Source organism: Cryptotermes secundus, unplaced genomic scaffold (genome assembly GCF_002891405.2).
Source record: "Cryptotermes secundus unplaced genomic scaffold, Csec_1.0 scaffold297, whole genome shotgun sequence".
Taxonomy (NCBI): domain Eukaryota; kingdom Metazoa; phylum Arthropoda; class Insecta; order Blattodea; family Kalotermitidae; genus Cryptotermes; species Cryptotermes secundus.
The window spans coordinates 429087-448554 of record NW_019721762.1 but is presented as its reverse complement, the minus strand read 5'-3'; the positions used below and the strand labels follow the sequence as shown (position 1 = coordinate 448554).

Genomic DNA, 19468 nt, shown 5'->3' with positions numbered 1-19468 from the left:
GAGTGACTTGGAGCTCAGCGGCCAGATTTGTGGCAGTCGGGTGACTGGTTTTTCCATCATGACAATGCCCCTGCTCACACAGCCCTGTCTGTATGACAATTCTTGACCAAAAATGGTATGACCCCTGTTCCTCACCCTCCATACTCACCCGACCTTGCCCCGTGTGACTTTTTTTTTGTTTCCTCGAATGAAAAGAGACATGAAAGGAAAAAATGACGGAGGCATCTCAAAAGATGAATTTAGACAGTGTTTTGAAAAATGGAATAAAAGACTAGACAAGTGTATTAGTGTAAGTGGAGAGTACTTTGAAGGGGATTGAAGGTTTGTGCTTAAAATTTGAATAAATAAGTTTAAAAAAAAATAAGTTCGGTTTCTTTTGGGTACCCCCTCGTATATATAGATACTAGATGTATATGAATATTCAGCTTCACACTTCGCAGGGAAAGAGCCCTGGTAGACATTGTATAGTAGGGAATGGTGTGCCCCATAACCAGTTTGGACACTGGAGAAAAAAAAACCTTTTGGGCCCTGTCAGGAATTGAATCCAGATTCCCTGGTTGTTCAGCACATAGCATACCCAGTATGCCAGTAATCTAGCTCAGTTCTTCCTCCTAATGTTTAGAAGGTTATATATTAATAATTTAAAACTGAAATGTTTATGTATTCACAGCAAAATGATTAGCCTTGTGAAAGAAATGGTCTTTACAAAAGCTTCACTGGAAAATAATAATGGGCAGCACAGTGTGCTGAGAAAACATGCCATAGTTTATGTATACACCCATGTGAACTGGGGTCAAAAGGAATATATCTGAGCAATCAGCAATTCAGTATGGTTTATTTTATGAAAAACCTGGAGAAAGAATGGGTACTTTGTTACTTTCAAACCTTAACTGCTATAACAATGGGGGAAAAAACTGTATTACTCCCATTTTTAAGAAACTAAATTATCTATTTTTTTTTTTTTGCAAGGGCTTTGATCTTCATCACTCATATAAAATCTTGTCTAATAACCCTTGGGTACAGAAGAGTGTAACTGATAAATCAATTTAACAGTGACAGAACATGGAACATACATATGTAAATATATGTTCATCCTTTATATATTGCAACCCTGAAGTTTGAGGCGGTATGTTCCTCCAAACTCTTGGTATACACCTCCATGCCTACACTGTCACAACTCTGTTAGACAAATATGCACATATGTGTAGTATTTACATTTTCTAATATTTTAAAATTTCTTCATGAGCTGTCATCCGTTACAAACACTTTCCTGAGGTCAAGGAACCTGCTATTACATAGTCAAAAAGTCAGCACAAAGGCCACTGATAAATGTAAATAATTCTATCATACACTTCCACTCTATGGTGGGGTAAAAGAACAAGATTCTATAATCTGATGGAGAAATGAGAAACATAAAGAGGATTTTAAGACTGAAACTTCAGAAGCAGCCAATGAAAAACAAAGCTAGAGATGGGAAGAGGGTATTAAAAAAAAAACGTTTGGAAATAAGTTTCTGTAATGTAGACTGGCAAGGGGAACTAGCTCAGGATTGGGTCCTGTGTCACAGCTTTGGGTTAGGAGTATTAAGTCTTAGGGTTCTAATATGACACAGTCAGTTGACGTATGTGGGAGTGGAGGTATAGCTTCACCTTGGTACTAGATGGAAAAGAATGGTTAGCTTCTGGTTCCAGCCATTTTACCACCATAGAAGAATTCCTAGTAATCAACTTGGCAGAACAGGACAGAATACAAAGCGGTGGCATCTGACCATCCTTGCACCATGACCAATAGTAAACCACTGGATAGGAGGCTGAATGGGACCCAGGATTGTCTGTATACTGTGGTAAAAACAAAAAAAAAAAAAAAATCTCTGCCCCTGTCAAGAATCAAACCTAGGTCACACAGCTCTAGTCTGTCACTATACTGTTGGTGATCCTCAATGCCATCATGCCTACTGTAGAGAAGAATTCCACTTAAATCAACCCATACCTGAGAGGAATGTCATTGTGCCCTGTAGCCAAGAAGTGTTGTCCAGCAAGATATTTGCCACAGTCAGTCGGCATGTTGAAGATTTGTCTGTTGAAGAAAACTCAACCAAAGTACAGCATACCTCACTGGTAACTTCTGCTGTGAGTGGTACCTATACATGAAACAGACAAATCTTGTTAAAATAAGACTCATAATCAGTGTCATGTGCTCTTTGGGACTTATGTGAAAAACATTCTGGTAGGTATAACTCCTGTTTCTTACTACTGCAGAAAAGCGGCCTCCGTAGTCTAGAGGTAACGTTCCCACCTGATGACTCGTGGTACGGGGGTTCAAACCCGGCGGAGGTCGTGGAATTTTTAAGGGCGGAAAAATTCAGGGAACAAGTCCTCCGGGAGGTACTTTAAGCCGTGGGTCCTGTGTCGTAGCTTTACGGCACGTAAAAGAACCTCATAACTCCAAAGGAGGTCACTGAGCCAAATTCAAGGATGTTTCCCGCCCAACAGTGGTCTCTAACATCTCTGATAGATGGGGGAAGCATTATAGATACCACTAAGCCAGTAGAGGCCGAACTCGCTGGCTTGGTCGGGACTGATGGTGCGCACCAATATCGGTAGGATATAGGGACTGGTAGAATATCATAGAGGGAAGCACAATGGACCAATACTGGTCTAAGTGCATGGGGAAACCCACCCTCTCCAATAACTAACTAACTAACTAACTACTACTGCAGAAGGGTCTTTTCTGACTACCTACCACACCTCAATGACTTAAGTCATGCAGCAACAGGATCAATTTTATTTCATTGAAATAAATATTTATATATACGTATCAGTTCAGCTAGAAGGAAGCTTAGTTCATGTATTACTGAGTAAAAGAGGTTCCAGTAATCTCAATAAATGTACTGGGAACCATTAGTGAACTACTGAATATAAGACAAGTTAAGTACTCTCATCCATAATATTATGTAGTTTAAAGCACACTTTCTGTGAATGAGACAAATATATGTATAATTATTTTTAAGTACATCATAAGAATAAGTATGAGTCCATCTGAATGCTTTAATAGGCAGGGTAACCAAATATCCTATCAACCCTAGAAACATAAAAAGTAACTGATTAGAGATAAACAGCAAAAGATGTGGCAAAAAAAATACCCTGAACATTAATTCATTAATCTGAAAATGATCATGATCAAACCAGATGTTGCACCAGAGGGCTAGCACTCTTGGTTTCTATTTGGTGGGTCCCAAGTTCAAATGTCAAAGGGTTAGCACTCATGCTTTGTATTCAGTAGGTCCCAGGTTCAAATGTCAGTCTGGAAACATGCTATCCTGATAGGTTTTCTGTAGTTTTTCTCTGCCTCTCCACACAACTGCTGGGACAGTATTTCAAATTAAGACATGAACACTTCCTTCCACGTCTTTTCTATATAATTTTTCACTAATCATCTTAATATTCAACACTACAGAGTTCCCATTTGTCCTGTTTTTTTCCCGGGACAGTTCTGTTTTTTCATAATAATATCCTGCTGTCCCAGATTTATTTCAATGTCCTGCTTTTTAAGTGCTCTTCTGTAACATTAATTTCTATTGATAACTGCTATGTAATGGATGCTATTCTCTGCAACTGGCATTTCTATAATGATGTTAACACCCCTGGTGGTTAATTCACAAAACACAATTTCACAAATTATTAGTTTTTCTGTTGGCAATATATATATGCGTGTTTTTTTTTCTATTTATGTTAGTAGTATTTTGATTTTTTTCCATAACAGAAGTTCTGTTTGTATCATTCTCTGCATTCTTTGTCGAATGTTACGTTGTGTTGTGAGAGCCTGTGAGAATTTATCGGTTGTCATCCATACAGTGATGGCAAGATGCAAGCACTGTATTAATTAAAAGTGAATATCTCTTTATTATAGGTGTGAATAAGAATGCTGAATGCACATTATGCAACATGAAATTTTGCATTGCACATGGTGGTCAGTTCGACATCATCAATCATGTGAAAACAAAAACATAACCTGGCTGTTCAAAACAAATAATTTTATTTTTTTAACAGCCATGTTTCTAAATCAATCATTTTGAGCTCATTTTTGTGTGTTTAAATTTCACTACATTTAATATATAATGTATTACTGAGTTTTTTTATTAATTTTTATCATGTCCTAGTTTTAGTGAAAAAATGGAAATTTCACATTATTTAAAAAAAAAATGTTATTGAAACCTTACAATACTACGTATCTTGAGTTAATGACAGTGTTGTTAAATTGTGTTTATCAAATAGATGTTTTCTCCATCTACAACCAGAGGATATGACATGCCATGGTAACAAGGCACCCTTAATAACAAAATATCATAATAAACCTTTAATATTTTTAATGTATACAAATTCTCAAAATCATATGATGACTGGCTTTATGTCTGCAAAGTCTGAAGGTCTCTTCTGATGTGACTTTGGAAAACTGCTGCAATGTTTGTTTCATAATCATTTTCATGAACTCTGTTGCAGTGATTTAAAAGGAGTGCTCTACAAGCCTGTTATAAATTGCAGAAATCAGTTTTGAATGGACTATATCATCATACTAGTAGAACAATCAAATAACAAGAAGGTAACCTGAATTACTAATTTTTGGATTGGGTTTCCTTCCATTCTCTTCAGAAGAATACTGGTATTGATGGTTATTACTGCACAATTATCCAAGATTTTTCATCTTGCCTTTTCACCATACTTAATTAACAAAATCAAAGGAATTTTATCTTAAACTATAAACAAAAAAGGTGTATGTACTGTTTAAACATACATTTTCCTGCTGCATAATCTTCACGAGGGCCCCAGCACATCTCAACACAGCCCAGTCAATACCTTCACATTCCTTCTGACAGCGCTGAAGTAGGCCTCTCAGTACTCCTTCAGCTGCAGTTTCCATTCTCAGAAGGGCCTTTGGACAATGGCTTAATACACAAAATGTCTTCCAACAACACTCCGCAAAAGTACTCTGTTCCTTCGGTACCATTTGCCTTACTAGTATCTCTCCAATAGCAGGTGAAGATCTTAATGAATCGGCCAGTACTCCTTCATGACTCCTGTTCCATTCTTTCACATGCCTATAAAAACTTTTATCCACTGGCAGAGTAGAATCTTCCTCATCTTCCAATATATAATCTCCTGTATCTAGAAGAGCTTCCAAGAAACTAAGTGCAATTTTGACAACTTCATATCTTGCATGGAAGAGCAGATGAACTAACAGTTGTTCCATATCTTTAAGGAAACTTGGAGTTGGAGTGTGTGTAGGATGCAGAACAAGTGATAGTTCTAACAGGAGCTGCACTGCATGACGCAAGTAGATTCCTCTACCAATCATTCTGCTCGGTACTTCCTCCTGCAAGTCAAACACATTTATTTCTTCAAGCAGAAGAAACACAAATATAAAAGAGGCAGAACAGTGAAAACGGTAGTTATACTGCTTTCATTAATGTTGTTTCCATAATCTGTTTGCTCTTCCACTTAAATTCATCCCTTGATGATAGCTGGCAATTTCAATTTACTCCATGAAGCACAGGATATTCTGAGAAGCCAACAGTTATCCAGCTACCCAAATTCCCCACATTTTATAGAAGCAAAAATTCATAAAGTCTGTCACTGATTACACTTGAGCCAGAATTCAGTGTACACTCTAACATTCACTTTCTTTTAATTCCCTTTTAATATTATCCACCATCTTTACCTAGATCTCCTACTTCACATACTCTGGCTAAATTTGGTATGCATCTATCATCTCTCCCATGCGTGTTATGCATCCCGTCAATCTCATTCTCCTTGATTTGGTTATCCTAATAAAATCTGAAGAAGAGTTTACTTATCAAATCACTTACTATGCAATTTTTTCCAACTCAGCTTTTTACTTCTCTCTTAGGTTAATTTAAAGATCCTTTAAATAAATAAATAAATAACATAAGCAGTTCTACTGCTTCTAAAAAGATCGGAATACTTACTTACTTACTTACTCATGGAGCCGAGCACTTCTGGAGGAGCCGCCAATTCTGCAGCTACTCAAGAACTTCCCAGCATTTTATAGAACCCAAAGGTTCATCACCGTGTTCACAAGAGCCATCCAATGGTCCCTATCTTGAGCCAGATCTACCCAATCCATACCATCCCATCCTATCTCTCTAATATCCATTCTAATATTGTCCACCCACCTATGCCTTGGTCTTCCCTGTGGTCTCTTTCCTTCTGGCTTTCCCACCAATATCCTATATGCATTCGTTTCCCTCATTCATGCTACATGACATGCCCACCTTATCGTCCTTGACTTGATCATTCTAATTATACTTGGAGAAGAGTACAAGTTATGAAGCTCCTCACTATGCAGTTTTCTCCAAACTCCTGTCACTTCATCCCTCTTCGGTCCAAATATTCTCCTCAACACCCTCAGTCTATGTTCCTCCCTTAATGTCAGAGACCAAGTTTCACACCCATACAGAACCACAGGCAAAATTATAGTCCTGTATATTCTAATTTTTATGTTTTTGGACAACAAACGAGAAGACAAAAGGTTCAGGACTGAATGGTAGCAAGCATTACCCGAGTTCAATCACCTCTTAATTTCCTCCTGAATCAGGTTTTGATCTGTTATCATTGTTCCCAAATATCTGAACTGTGCCACATTTTCAAAACATCTGTTTCCTATCTTTATGTCATGATTTTGCCCTGCATTTTGGTGATGAGACAGTAACATATACTTAGTTTTCTCTGTGTTTACTTCTAGACCAACCTCTTTACTTGCGTCAATTAAAGTTTGTGTGTTTTTCTTTATGGTATCTACATTATCACCCAGTAGATTCACATCATCGGCATAGACCGACAGCTGATGTGTCCCATTTAATCTCAGTCCCACCTGGTTTTCTTGGACCTTCCTAATTGCATATTCTAAGGCAAAGTTGAAAAGGAGTGGCGATAAAGCATCTCCTTGTTTCAAACCATTCTGGATAGGAAATTTATTAGACAAATACACGGACTTTACTATACGTTTCGTTTAAACACATTTTAATCAACCTAACTAGTTTCATGGGTATCCCAAACTCTATTTACTATATATAGTAAGTTACTGATACAAATATTTATCTACATGCAGCCACATTTTAGTTTTTCAGTATGTCTCACTATGTAATGGAACAACAAACTTGAAGAGTATATGAAAATTGGTATCACCCATAGAAAAATTATATCTGCATTATAATACACATTATACTGACCTCAGCTGTTTATGTGGTCGCTTTCTTCAGGCAGGCCAGAAAACGTCCAATATTCAGAACAATACATTGGTATGCCATTCAATATTTAATCAGATAGTGTTACTTTCATTTGTATGGATGTAGTGCATGTTGTGACACAAGCATTTATTTTCTCTAAACAATGACACTTTCTGTATTGGTTTCTCAGCAATTGCACTCCTTTCTCTTCTTATAATTCAAGACTTTTACACCAGCGATGACTCATATTGTGGGTTTCTGGGATGTGAGACCAAATATCCTGGTAGGCAGATACCAATATTTTGGAGGAACTCTGCCTCCATCAGTAAGGTCTTCTAAAATGTTGGTAATCACTTACCAGACTATATGGTGTCACAACCCAGATGACCACAGTAGAAGTCTTTTTCTTGCTTTCCTTTTACATTGTAAGTTGTGACTCAAGTTGCTTTAATAACTACAAACTCCTACTGTAATGTATGTTGTGTCTTCCATATAAACACTCATCACAAAGCAGAAAACATTTCTCTGCAAGTTATATAGAGATATTATTTTTTTTCATTATTATTGCTAGTGGGGTGGGACTGGGTCCCTTGTACTGTGGCCACTTCTGGCCTATTGTACCAGCCCCAGATGATAGTTGAGGGTGATTGTGGAGCAATTGGTGGAATAAAGATTGGCAGGGGAAACCGAAGTACTTGGAGAACACCTGCCCCAGCGCCATTTTGTCCACCACAAATCCCACTTGACCAGACCCGGGATCGAACCCGGGCCGCAATGGTGGGAAGCCAGCGACTAACCGCTTGAGGTATGGCGTGGCCACTATATAGAGATAAAGGGAATATGTGACATGAGAAAGAGGAAGTAACTATGGACTGAACAAAATTACATAATGAAGACTTCATACTTAATCTTCACTAAATATTGCTAGGGTATACTAGGCACTGTAACATTGAAACTTGTCATACATCATTTTTAATAATTTTAATACAGAGTCAGTATGCTTATATACTTCTAATATATCCTTGATATTTTATATATTTCATTTCAATACTTATATTTAACTCGAGGCGCAAATTCTGTATCGTAGAGTATGTCGCATTACACTAAATATGGATCCATGTTAGGAGTTCAATGACCCTAGACATATTCTTGTATCATTGCCTCATGATGGTCCTAGGAGACCAAAACATGTAGCAGGAAATAAATATTCAATTGTAAAGTACTGATTGATTATAATCACTTTCTTGTGGAGATGTCTAACCTAACCATATACATTACGAGAGTAATTAAAGCAAGTGAAATGAGATGGGTGGAGGCTTGTAACATGCATGGGGAGTTAAACATGTGCTCTAGATTCTACTGCAATTAAACTCTGTATAATAAAGATCTATTTTGGACCCAAATATATAACTTCTGAATATATACCCTTATAATCCAGTTACACCTCCTAAAATTATGTTGTCTGAAGGACCTCATGGACTGCATTTTAGTGAGAATGATGTTTCAATTCAAAATTAATGCTGAGGACTTACCTGTGATCTCAGCAAATCCACGCTGAGAACGTTGCATATTTCTTGCCATATGGAATGGCTGACTGACATAAATAGTCTTCTTGATACAATATGCAGAATGCGCAAGAACACTTCTGATGTAACGAAACAGATTTGAAAGCCTGTTTCTGATGGAAGGAGCCATTTTAAATCAACTATCCACTGCTCAACTCGTTCTGCTACTTCCTTGCTTACAGACAATGCTGACAGACTTTCTTCAAGAAGATGGAATATCTACAACAGAAAATAACTACATTAAATGAATAAACATACTTTTCACTTGGAATTTATAAGGAATAATATATGTACTTTATATGAAAGATGAGAAGATGGAAACAAATGCATAATGTGGATCTTCATGATTTACTGTCAGCATTATTTGCACACTATCACGGTGATCAGATCTATGAAATAAAATGTGGGGGCATGACAATTTTTGGAACTAGAGAAGTGTGATACTCTAATGCCATTAGACTACTAGTTTAATATATACTCTCATTCCAACTGTTAGCTTATGAAAATATCCTCCCCCTCTACATGCATACTGAAATGTGAAAATAAAGAGTTCTATGTAATATGAGGGAATTCACTGAATGTATATTTGATCTCAACTGAAATGGGGTCATTCTGAAAAATGTCATACCGATGACTTTGGTATTAGTTTGTCATTGATAAACACTGACATAACATGTTGAGAAACAACTACACACTAGCCCAAACCCAAATCTTTGCCATGAATCTAGCATCATATTATTATACCCTCCCATATGTCCAAGTCCTATTAATTTTGGCCTATTTCACCTTCTTTTATAAGGGATGATGTGCTTATAATATCATCATGTCTGTGAATCTGTTCCAAATCAGAACAATTTATTAGAAAACTGACAAAATTTCATGAAATTTTAACACCTAGTAATACAAATATAGGATGCCCAGCCTGAAATGTCATTTAAACAAAACATGATATAGCTTTGGTCACTAAGAGTATAAGAGAAACTGATACATTTTCAAGCGGTGCACTTCACTAAGTTTCTTATGTGCTCACTACATCTCAATACAGCACCATTAGTGCTGAGTGTTTGCTGGACCCAAGCCCATCATTCAAGTTAGAGGACCACTCCTCTCAAATGTCCACAGCTGTTTATTCAAAATATGTGGATGTTCTCTCATACCATCTACAACCCAAGTTCGTTTTATACCATGGTAACAAACAACTCGCTTACCATGGGATAAAATCTATATCTAATAAAATAACAGACTTTTCCTCATATCATTTTTCCTTCCTCATGATTTAAAAACAGTTCAATCACCTGAAGTAGCAGCCCATGCCTGTGGTTCTCTGTTGTGTATTTCTGAGCTGAAATTGTAACCAGTTCTTGAAGTAATAATGGATGCTGGTTTGGAGGAACAAGAGGAACCAGGGCCTTTGCAGCCAACACCCTGGTCTTAAGCACAGAGCTAAGGGAACATCGGTGAACAAATGGAGCATACACACTCAGCTGTAAGCAATACATTAAGAAAGTAAGTAATAACTGAAATGATTGTATTAGTCAAAGAATAATGTTTTAATGTTGACCCCATTAGTTCTTCAGAAATCACTAACAACAGGGATCAAGACTGTCTTCTGCTTAACACTGGATCCTTCTTTATAGAAAAGGAACAGATCTATTCAAATGAGTCTATTCTATCTTGTTGCTGATCATAGTGGTCACATGGTTTAAGGCATGAAATATCTTCGCTCACTTGAAAGCTGCGATCATGGGTTCGAATATCATTCAATGCATGGATGTTTGCATTTATTCTGCATTTGTGTTTTACTGTGTAGGTAGCAGCTTTGCATTGGGCTGATCCCCCAACCAAGGAGTCCTACTGACTGTCCAAGATTAAGAAACTGAAGTGGATGAAAAGCATTTCATGGATGCCCTATGCTCCAGGTGGAAGCAACAGGGATAGATAGATAGATTTCATCTTGTTAGTATCTGGAATAATTAACCAACCAATTAAATAAATGAAAGTAATACGACATGATTAACTGACTATATCACTGTACAGGACCTTAACAAACAGTCACTCTGTTCTTCAAGAAATTCGTTTTGAATAAGCATTTTCATATTCCAACAAATTATTTTATGAACTCAATAGTAATATTACCTTAGTGTGTGCCTTGCTCCTGCAAGTGACTCTTTTTATAATATTCTCAAACTGAGATCTTCATGCATGTCTTCTCTCCCCCCCCATAAGCTATGAATATTATCTTCACTGTTTACAAACATCTTTAGTCTTTGTTCTCTTTTTGAGCGAGACAAATCTTTCCATGAATATAAAAATATAATGTAAAATTGTGGCTTTAATCTTTAATTTCTTGGAGAGAAAATAAAAGATTCTGAACTAAATTATAGCATGCTTTTCCCAAGTCTGTGTTTTTTCTTTGGCTTTGTCATCAATATTTCATCATTTCCATTCCAAAATATTTTAACATTTCACATTTTCAATGAATTTGTTTGTTATGTAGTTGCATTATGAATGAATCCTGTATCTTGGTTCACTTTTATTCACTAAACCACAGACAAATACCACATGAAACTAGCCCTGCCACCAGATCCATCTGTCCATAACACGTCACACTTCTGACATTTCTCCTAGTCTCTTGTAAGTAATGACAAATATGTTAAAATGAACACAATATTTGCAAGCTCACTTTCAATTAAAAATTTTTAAGATTCTTTAAAGAATTTCTTGTTTGTGCCTGTGCAACAAATTTTCAGGTACTTAACTCATTGGAATAGAGCACTTCTTCAGAAGCTAATAATCAATAAGTTAGCCAAAAAATTCCCTCCGTTTTATGAAACACTTCATCACCCTGTTCACCATTGATCTCTATCCTGAGCCCAATGAATCCATTAAACATTGTCATATGATCCACTTTAATATGGTAACGTGTTGGGTTACTGAAGGCGCCGTTGTGAGGTTTCACACTTTATAACCCTATTTACAATAATCTCTTCACACTGTTGCGGGGTTTCACACTTTATAACCCTATTCGCAATAATCTCTTCACACCGTTCAGTAGTCTACACGTATTCACAGTACGGGAGCTATATAAGTGTCACTGTGTTACACACTCCCAATTACACAATTACACACCCATCCAGTTCTTTCCGCGACTCCAACTGTGTTGCTTCGGTTCACACACTAACTGTGTCACTCCTGATCACACACTAACTCTTGCTTGCTGCTCAGCCGGCTTTCATTCAGTTCGCTGTTGCCTGTTGCCCGTGTCAACAGCGGCGTTGTGTGTCTCGTAACAGTAGGAAGCAGTGCCAAGTAGCCTGGGGTGGGGGGGGCAGAGTGCTGACTCACCTGCTACGTCACCGTGGCCAGAGCGGCCACGCCGCCGCTGGGGAGGGAGGGGGTGTCCTCCATTGTACAACATGTCACAATATTATTCTCCTGTCTATGCCTAGGCCCCTGAAGTGGTCTCTTCCCTTCAGGTCTTCCAATCAAAGGTTTGTATGCATTTCTCCTCTGTCCTATAGAAGATATATGCATCAACTATCTAGTCATGTATCACTTCAGTACCCTAATAATATCCATACTGATGTGTATTTATATGATTTAAACATATAAATTTGCCGGTCATGGTAGCCGAGCGGTCTAAGGCATATACGGTCTTCGCTCGCTTGGAAACCGGGATCGTGGGTTCNTTAATTGATTTCTTAGCTCTCACTGAATTTAAATGGCACAAATAGCAAAAATAGTCAATGGTGAAACAATAAAAGCATAATTTTGCAAAAATGTTACAATATCACAGAAAATGAACACAATTAGTATTCTGTTATTACAATCTTGTGAGCTTCTGATTTTAGGGAGTTTTTACTTTTGAGATCATCTTGAATTTATCTAAATAATTCAGAAGAGCCAGAATGGATCACAGTTCCATCTTAATTTAATCATCCCTCGCAGCAGCAACGACCAAGTCATGTGTTTGCCAGGTACACTGCCAAACTCTCTACTTTGTGAATGAATGTCATGTGGCAATTCTTCCTGACACTAAAACATTCTTATCCATAATCTGATAAGTGCATGCCTCAACATTTGGAGTTCGGATGAAAATCTGACAACAGTGTTAGAATCTTCTGGCCTAGCTCAGATTTCGTACATCATATGGGGACAGGTATCAGTAAATTGTAGTATAATTATAATCAGTATAATTTTTATAGGCTCAACAACTGATGTTTGATTCTCAGTAGCAGCTGGGCCTTTTCCTCTTCAGTAGGGCCCATTCAGTCTCCTCCTGAGGCCAAAGTGGTTGTCATGTGAAAATGACTACTAACTATCTGGTGCCAATATTAAGAATGTGTGGAACTATACCTCCATTCCCCCTGAAGTTTTGTACCCCATGGCATTTAAGCACAGGGTGAACTTTATGTTGATTTTACAGTAATTCAGTGACAACATTTTGGTACAACAATGAGTACTTACAAAATATGTTATACATATGCATCCAAGAAATAACCTTATTAACCGAATAATAATATTAGCACTACGCATAATCATCAAGAAGCATGACAACAGCAAAGGGTGTAGAATCTAACAGATGTACATCAATTTAACAGCTCTACTGTACCTGTAGGTTGGAATCTGTTCCCTCTAGGGATGATGGGTACAGCCTTGAAAGCAGTAACAGAACTGGGAACAGGCCAGGCTGCAGACTACTATAACATTCTTCCATGCTAGCAATAGCCTCTTTCAATTCTTCCAATAGAAACTCATACAATGATGGATAACGCAAAAAGAAGATGCGCCCAGTCATACGATTTCGTATACTCAGTTCTTCTCTGGAACGGTGTACACCAAATATGCGGGTTACCAAAGCAGAGAAGAGAAGTGTAGCAGAATTTCGTTCCTGCAACACGAGTAGAAAGATGCAGTGTACCAGTTCATTATGCATGCTGCAATAACAAGTAACTTGATCACCAAACGCCATGTCATAGTTCACTAGCCTTCACAAGTGAAGACAACACCACATGCTGCTAAAGGGAACACACACAAGCAAAGGGCATATTGCAGATTGCAGACGGGCTAATGAAAGAGGAAAACAATCTGTGGAAAAACTGTTTGGAATATCACGTAGCTTTCAACAAGTGGTCGATGCCCCTTATGAGGTGGAATAGGATTCTACCAAAGATTTTAATACAAAACTTTAATGAATTAAGTAATTAATTATGTTATTTTAAAAGGACTGTAACGAGCAATTTTAGTGTGCATCAAAGCAGTGTAACAGTCTGGACTCATGGAAACACCTGAGGATGGTCGTCTGTGGCCAAAATACATCATGTTAGTGTTGAATGGTGAATGTTATAATGATAGTTGCATTATTGACGGAATTAATAAATATACGTTTGATTAAGGATGTGCAACAGGATGTTGAAATACAGAACTAACCATTAAACTTGATCACCAACAGTGGTATATTAATCTTAGGTAGCCATGTAACAGACAGGCCACCTCTGTTACACAGGGTCTTCTCGGATCAGTTACTCTGCTGCCCAGAAAACTTCCTGTTGATAATTAATTATAATTAAGAAGCACAGTTTTGGTTCAGGAGAACTTAAATTTATTTTATTTCATTCAAAATATATCATACATACACAAACTCTGAGGTGTCTGAATTAGTAAAACAGTTTCAAACATTCTTTACAAAGTATGACCCAGGCACACCATACCAACTTACTAAGTAACCAGTACCATACAGAGCTGATCACAATGGCTGCATAGTCTAACACAGTGTTTCCCAGCCTTTTTGATGCCGCGGACCCCCTGTACCGAATGTTAATTGACCAGGGCCCCCATAAAACCCAAAATGGAAATTTTTTATATTTTACATATGATAAAAGTGAAGCAGTAACTTATAATTTTACAACACTAAATGTGTCATTTATGATAATAAAATACTGTTATAAATGGAGCTTATTCGGAAGATCACGAACATATCAATTAGGCCTAATATTATGAATTTAACACTCACCTAATCAACGATCCACGCTTTAACCACCGATTCATATCTAAATATGATTGTGAACAAACTGAAAATTAGAAGTTTCGCTGTGAACTCAATTATTTGAACAAGAGCAGAAAAACTGAACATTAAACCGAGAAAAACATACTTGTATAATATTATAAAAATTCACTGCGCAAAAACTAGAGACACATAGGTTGTTCACTCTGCCACTGAAATGAACAAGAAACGTGATCAAAGGTCCCAGCTTTATTCCCAACCAAAGAGGGATGGATTTGGTGGGGAGGGGGAGTATGGTCAGACAGCAGGTAAGCAGGACAGCAGTCCACCCTGAAACACGGGTCTGAGATGCAATAGGCCAACCAAAAGAAAATGTCCTTGGAAAAAGCTACACAAATCGTTGGTTATTCACCTCTGCTTTACAAATGGAAGAAGTAACGGTACCAACAGTCCCGTTAAATTTTACTTCAACCATGGGCCTCAAGAGCCAGAGATATACATTGCAAATATCCCAGGTGTGAGGAACATGATAAGATAAAGTTTAATGAAAATAAACTATCCTGCGGACCCCTTTTGAATTACTCGCAGACCCCGGGGGTTCACGGACCACAGGTTGGGAACCACTGGTCTAACGCATGAACCATATTTGCTGGCTCAAACACTGGGGTCATGGGTCTGAACCTCACTCAAGGCATGGATGTATGTCTGTGTTTATTTTGTGTTTGTGTAGGTAGCTGCCTTGTGACGGACTAATCCCCCATCCAAGGAGTGAGTCCTACTGCCTGTCTTAGGATTAAGAAACTGAAGCAAAACAAAGCATTTCACAAATGCCCTATGCTCTAAAGTGGGAGGAACAGGAAAAAGAGGGAGACAGTACCATACAGACAGAGCCCTTCAATTTGAATTTGTTGATGCAAAAGTTATTTAATTCTTCCAAAGACACCCCACCCCCCCAAAAAAATCATGAGAAATGAAGCAATTCTGCCTTACTGTTAACCCACTGTTGAATAACATCGTCTATAACACATGGCCGGCAACACTGTCCAGTTGTACTGCAGCTCCAAAACGTGTATGCTTAGATTATGCTAATATTTCAATTTATGATCCAAATATGAAAGTCTTATGCTCTTCTGTGGTATTTCATTGACCACAGACTACAGTTTATTTATCAATACACACCAAAGATCTAAAATTAAGATATCTTCTGTAACTATACTAAAAAATCAAAGACTTGTGTCCATGGACACATGTGAGCCCAAGAACCTAGAGAATAACCATCATGAACAACAAAAGCAGTTTCTTAAATCTCAGTGCAGATCGTTCTGCAAGAGCACACTAGTTACTATGTAAATGTTATGTTCCAGCTTCTTTTTATACTTATACTTATACTTATTATTATTGTTGTAGTTATTATTATTATTAAGTATTTTAAGTGCTTGCCTGTTATAGGCTTCTGGTGCTGGCAAACAAATTTAACCAAGTTAATATTATTATCATGAACATTAATTCTATTTGCAGCTCATCTAGGCTCACGGACAATGCGTATCACATTTCTAACCACACTGTCCGCTATTCCACTTCATTTGGCCTAGTGTTTAGTAGCTCTCATAAACTGATGTGGGACTCTTATTTCTCTTCTTCTGAGGATTCTGAGTAAAATTTAACTCCTGTCTATGTGGTATCCAAGCATCCGGAATTCGTATCCAACCAGTAACAATTTCAAAGAAAATTTACCATATTTATAGAGTTACTGAGAAATAAATTTGTGACGTACACACACCTTCACACACCATAGAATAGTTCCCTGCTGTCCCTATCACCTGTGGTCCTCCTTCATGCAAGTGTCATTAGAACAGAGACTAGCTGAATTTTGGATTGAGTTACAGTCTATGTACACAAACTCTTTTAGGCACTGATGTGCTGTGTCACATAGGAAGAGTCCCATGCAAGAACTGAAGGAAAAATGTATTGTTTTGACTTTGTGCTTAGTTTATGTAACAGTTTTCTCAAGCAACAGATTCATGTAAGTGGCACACCCCATTCTCCTTACAGGCCCAACAACAGGGACTTTGCTGTACTTATTTTCATTTTAACAAACAATGGTTACCAGCTCAAGGTCCTCTCCTTGAAGCCTAGGATTTAATTATGAAATGTCCTATTCCTCTGTGAGATGTGCTCCTGGGTTTAAGAGCATCATCTGCTAAAGCAACAACAGTACCAGCACTCATATATGGATCACAAATATGGACAATGTCCAGAACTGAAAGAAAAAGAATAGAATATACAGAGATAAGCTTTTTGAAAAGTGTGGGGTTACACAGGAACAGATTAAGTTAGGAAAATAGTAATTAGCAAAGAACTTGGGATCTTCAGTTTGAATGATTTAGCTCTAAAGCACAGATCTCAAGGAAAAAATCATATTTTGTAAATGGAAACAGGACACATTTCTAAATTTCCAGGCTATGAGAAAGTAGTGTGGGGCACTCAATATTAAAATGGCAAGATCAACATATTTTCCTAAAGCACATACTACGCCACACATACACTTAAACCATGATGATAGTAATCCTCATCATCTTTGCAAAAAGAATTTCTGCTTAATTAATAGTCTGATGTTAATTATATCAGATATAAGCTCAGAAGTTCATACCATTATCATTTGTAATGGCTAACTTACTATACATTTCATATGTATCTGAATGTGTTTTCAGACTATCTTCAAAGCAGCTTTTAATCTTCAAGTGGTTGTTTATGAAACTGTGTTTCTATGCCTTCTATTTTGTTACCAACAAAATTTTGAAACATTCATATGTTGAAATGATTAGTGACTATACATAAATGAACTTACCGCCCATGTCTTGCCCTTGAACCCTTGAATGGCAACAATCACTCCTTGTGCAATGTAAGGAGTGACAGACTCGCCCAACACAGAGTGACGAAACAGTGACCGTAAGATATTCAATGCATGAATGCGAGCCTCCACAGTGTCCACACAATCTGAGCTCTCTGTTGACACGTACAAAATCTTAAAATTTTCGGCAATATTAGAAGGGTCTGATGCAGTACTGTTACCAACAGAGTCTTCAGTTGCTGTCCCACTGATGGCATTGATAGATCTTCTGGCTCCTGCTCTGTTATCAGTAACATCAGCAAGTTCTAGGAGTGCAGCCATTGACTGCCGAAAACAACTTGTGTTGCCTCCAACCTGAAGCTCTGTTGTTAAAAATGCCTATGACAGAAACTATTATTTTACTATCTAAATAATAATTCATAGACTGAACAGTATCATCATGACAAATGCTGCAAGCTGCAGTGTCTACTATAACAATACAGAGTGCAATGCGAGGGTGTACGCAAAAGAAACCAAACTTATTTTTTTTTAAACTTATTTATTCAAATTTTAAGCATAAACCTTCAATCCCCTTCAAAGTACTCTCCACTTACACTAATACACTTGTCTAGTCTTTTATTCCATTTTTCAAAACATTGTCTAAATTCATCTTTTGAGATGCTTGACAGCACCTACGTCGTTTTTTCCTTCACCTCAGCAACATCAGCAAAACGCTTTCCTTTCATGTCTCTTTTCGTTCGAGGAAACAAAAAAAAAGTTNATTTTCATGTGTTCGGACCGTGGAAGGACAACCAGAACGAGGTTTATCATCAATTGACATTTCACCATTTTTGAAACGGGAAAACCACTCAAACACTTGAGTTTTCCCCATAGCATCGTCCTTGTACGCCGTTTTTAACATTTCAAGAGTTTCTGTTCCACTTTTCCCGAGCAAAAAGCAGAATTTCACCGCCGCACGCTGTTCACGAAAATCAGCGATTGCAAAAACGACGATCACACAAAACAGTTGTCACTATAAATTCTGCCGAAACTAGTCCTTACCTTCTGAAGCAGCGGTAGTCGGCTTATCGACTCAGGAATGTTAGCTCTATGCGCTCATAGCGGCAAAACGCGGTACTACAAAAGCTCTGCCCACAAAAAAATTAGTTCGGTTTCTTTTGGGTACCCCATCGTATATGAAATGTATACACCACTTTACTGTAACACTGCTCATGAATCAAAAGGCACAGGAATGCGAACTAAATTTATCTGAATAGGTTACATGAACAAGTTTATAATTCATGCTGCCTGAGTTTCCAAATCTTTCCATCTCAAGTGCTATACTCACAATTTGAAAAATGGTGTCTCAAGCAGAGGAAGCAAAATGTGCGCTAAATGGGTCTGATGTTACAGTGTACAAGAGATTCTTTTTTTTTTAAGTGGATCACCTATAAAAGTGTCGCTTAACAAGTGATACATATACTTTGACCAGGCTGGTTGCATTTGCAAAGAAAAAACATTGGGAGACGATCAGTCACTAAAGCATAGGTGGATGAAGCTTGAGGTACTTTCTTGCAGTCCATGCAAATCAACCTGGCATTTTGCTCAGAAATTAAACATACAACACAACAGTGCATAAACTTCCATGGAAATATTTTAAATTTAAAAGTTACATTGCTGTGACTTTGTTTCAAGACTTGAAGATGACAAAGTTTTACATCCAAATTGTCTTCATTGACACAGCCACATTCCATTTATTGGGAAATGTTAATTGAGACAACCTGAGAATGTGGGGGAGCAATAATCCTCATGAGTAAGTGAACATA

General features: G+C 37.5%; 1 protein-coding gene across 3 annotated transcripts in view; it reads right to left on the bottom strand.

Annotated features, from left to right (window-relative positions):
* The window catches only part of LOC111875632 (thyroid adenoma-associated protein homolog), a 64809-nt gene that overhangs the window by 5176 nt on the left and 40165 nt on the right, over positions 1-19468 (bottom strand). For all 3 annotated transcript variants that reach the window (XM_023872021.2, XM_033750148.1, XM_023872020.2), the window contains 6 exons: positions 17661-18041; positions 13421-13699; positions 10104-10292; positions 8776-9027; positions 4792-5370; positions 1990-2140 (listed from right to left, as the gene is read on the bottom strand). In XM_023872021.2, the coding sequence (XP_023727789.1) occupies positions 1990-2140; positions 4792-5370; positions 8776-9027; positions 10104-10292; positions 13421-13699; positions 17661-18041 (1831 nt within the window). The remainder of the gene's footprint in view (positions 1-1989; positions 2141-4791; positions 5371-8775; positions 9028-10103; positions 10293-13420; positions 13700-17660; positions 18042-19468) is intronic.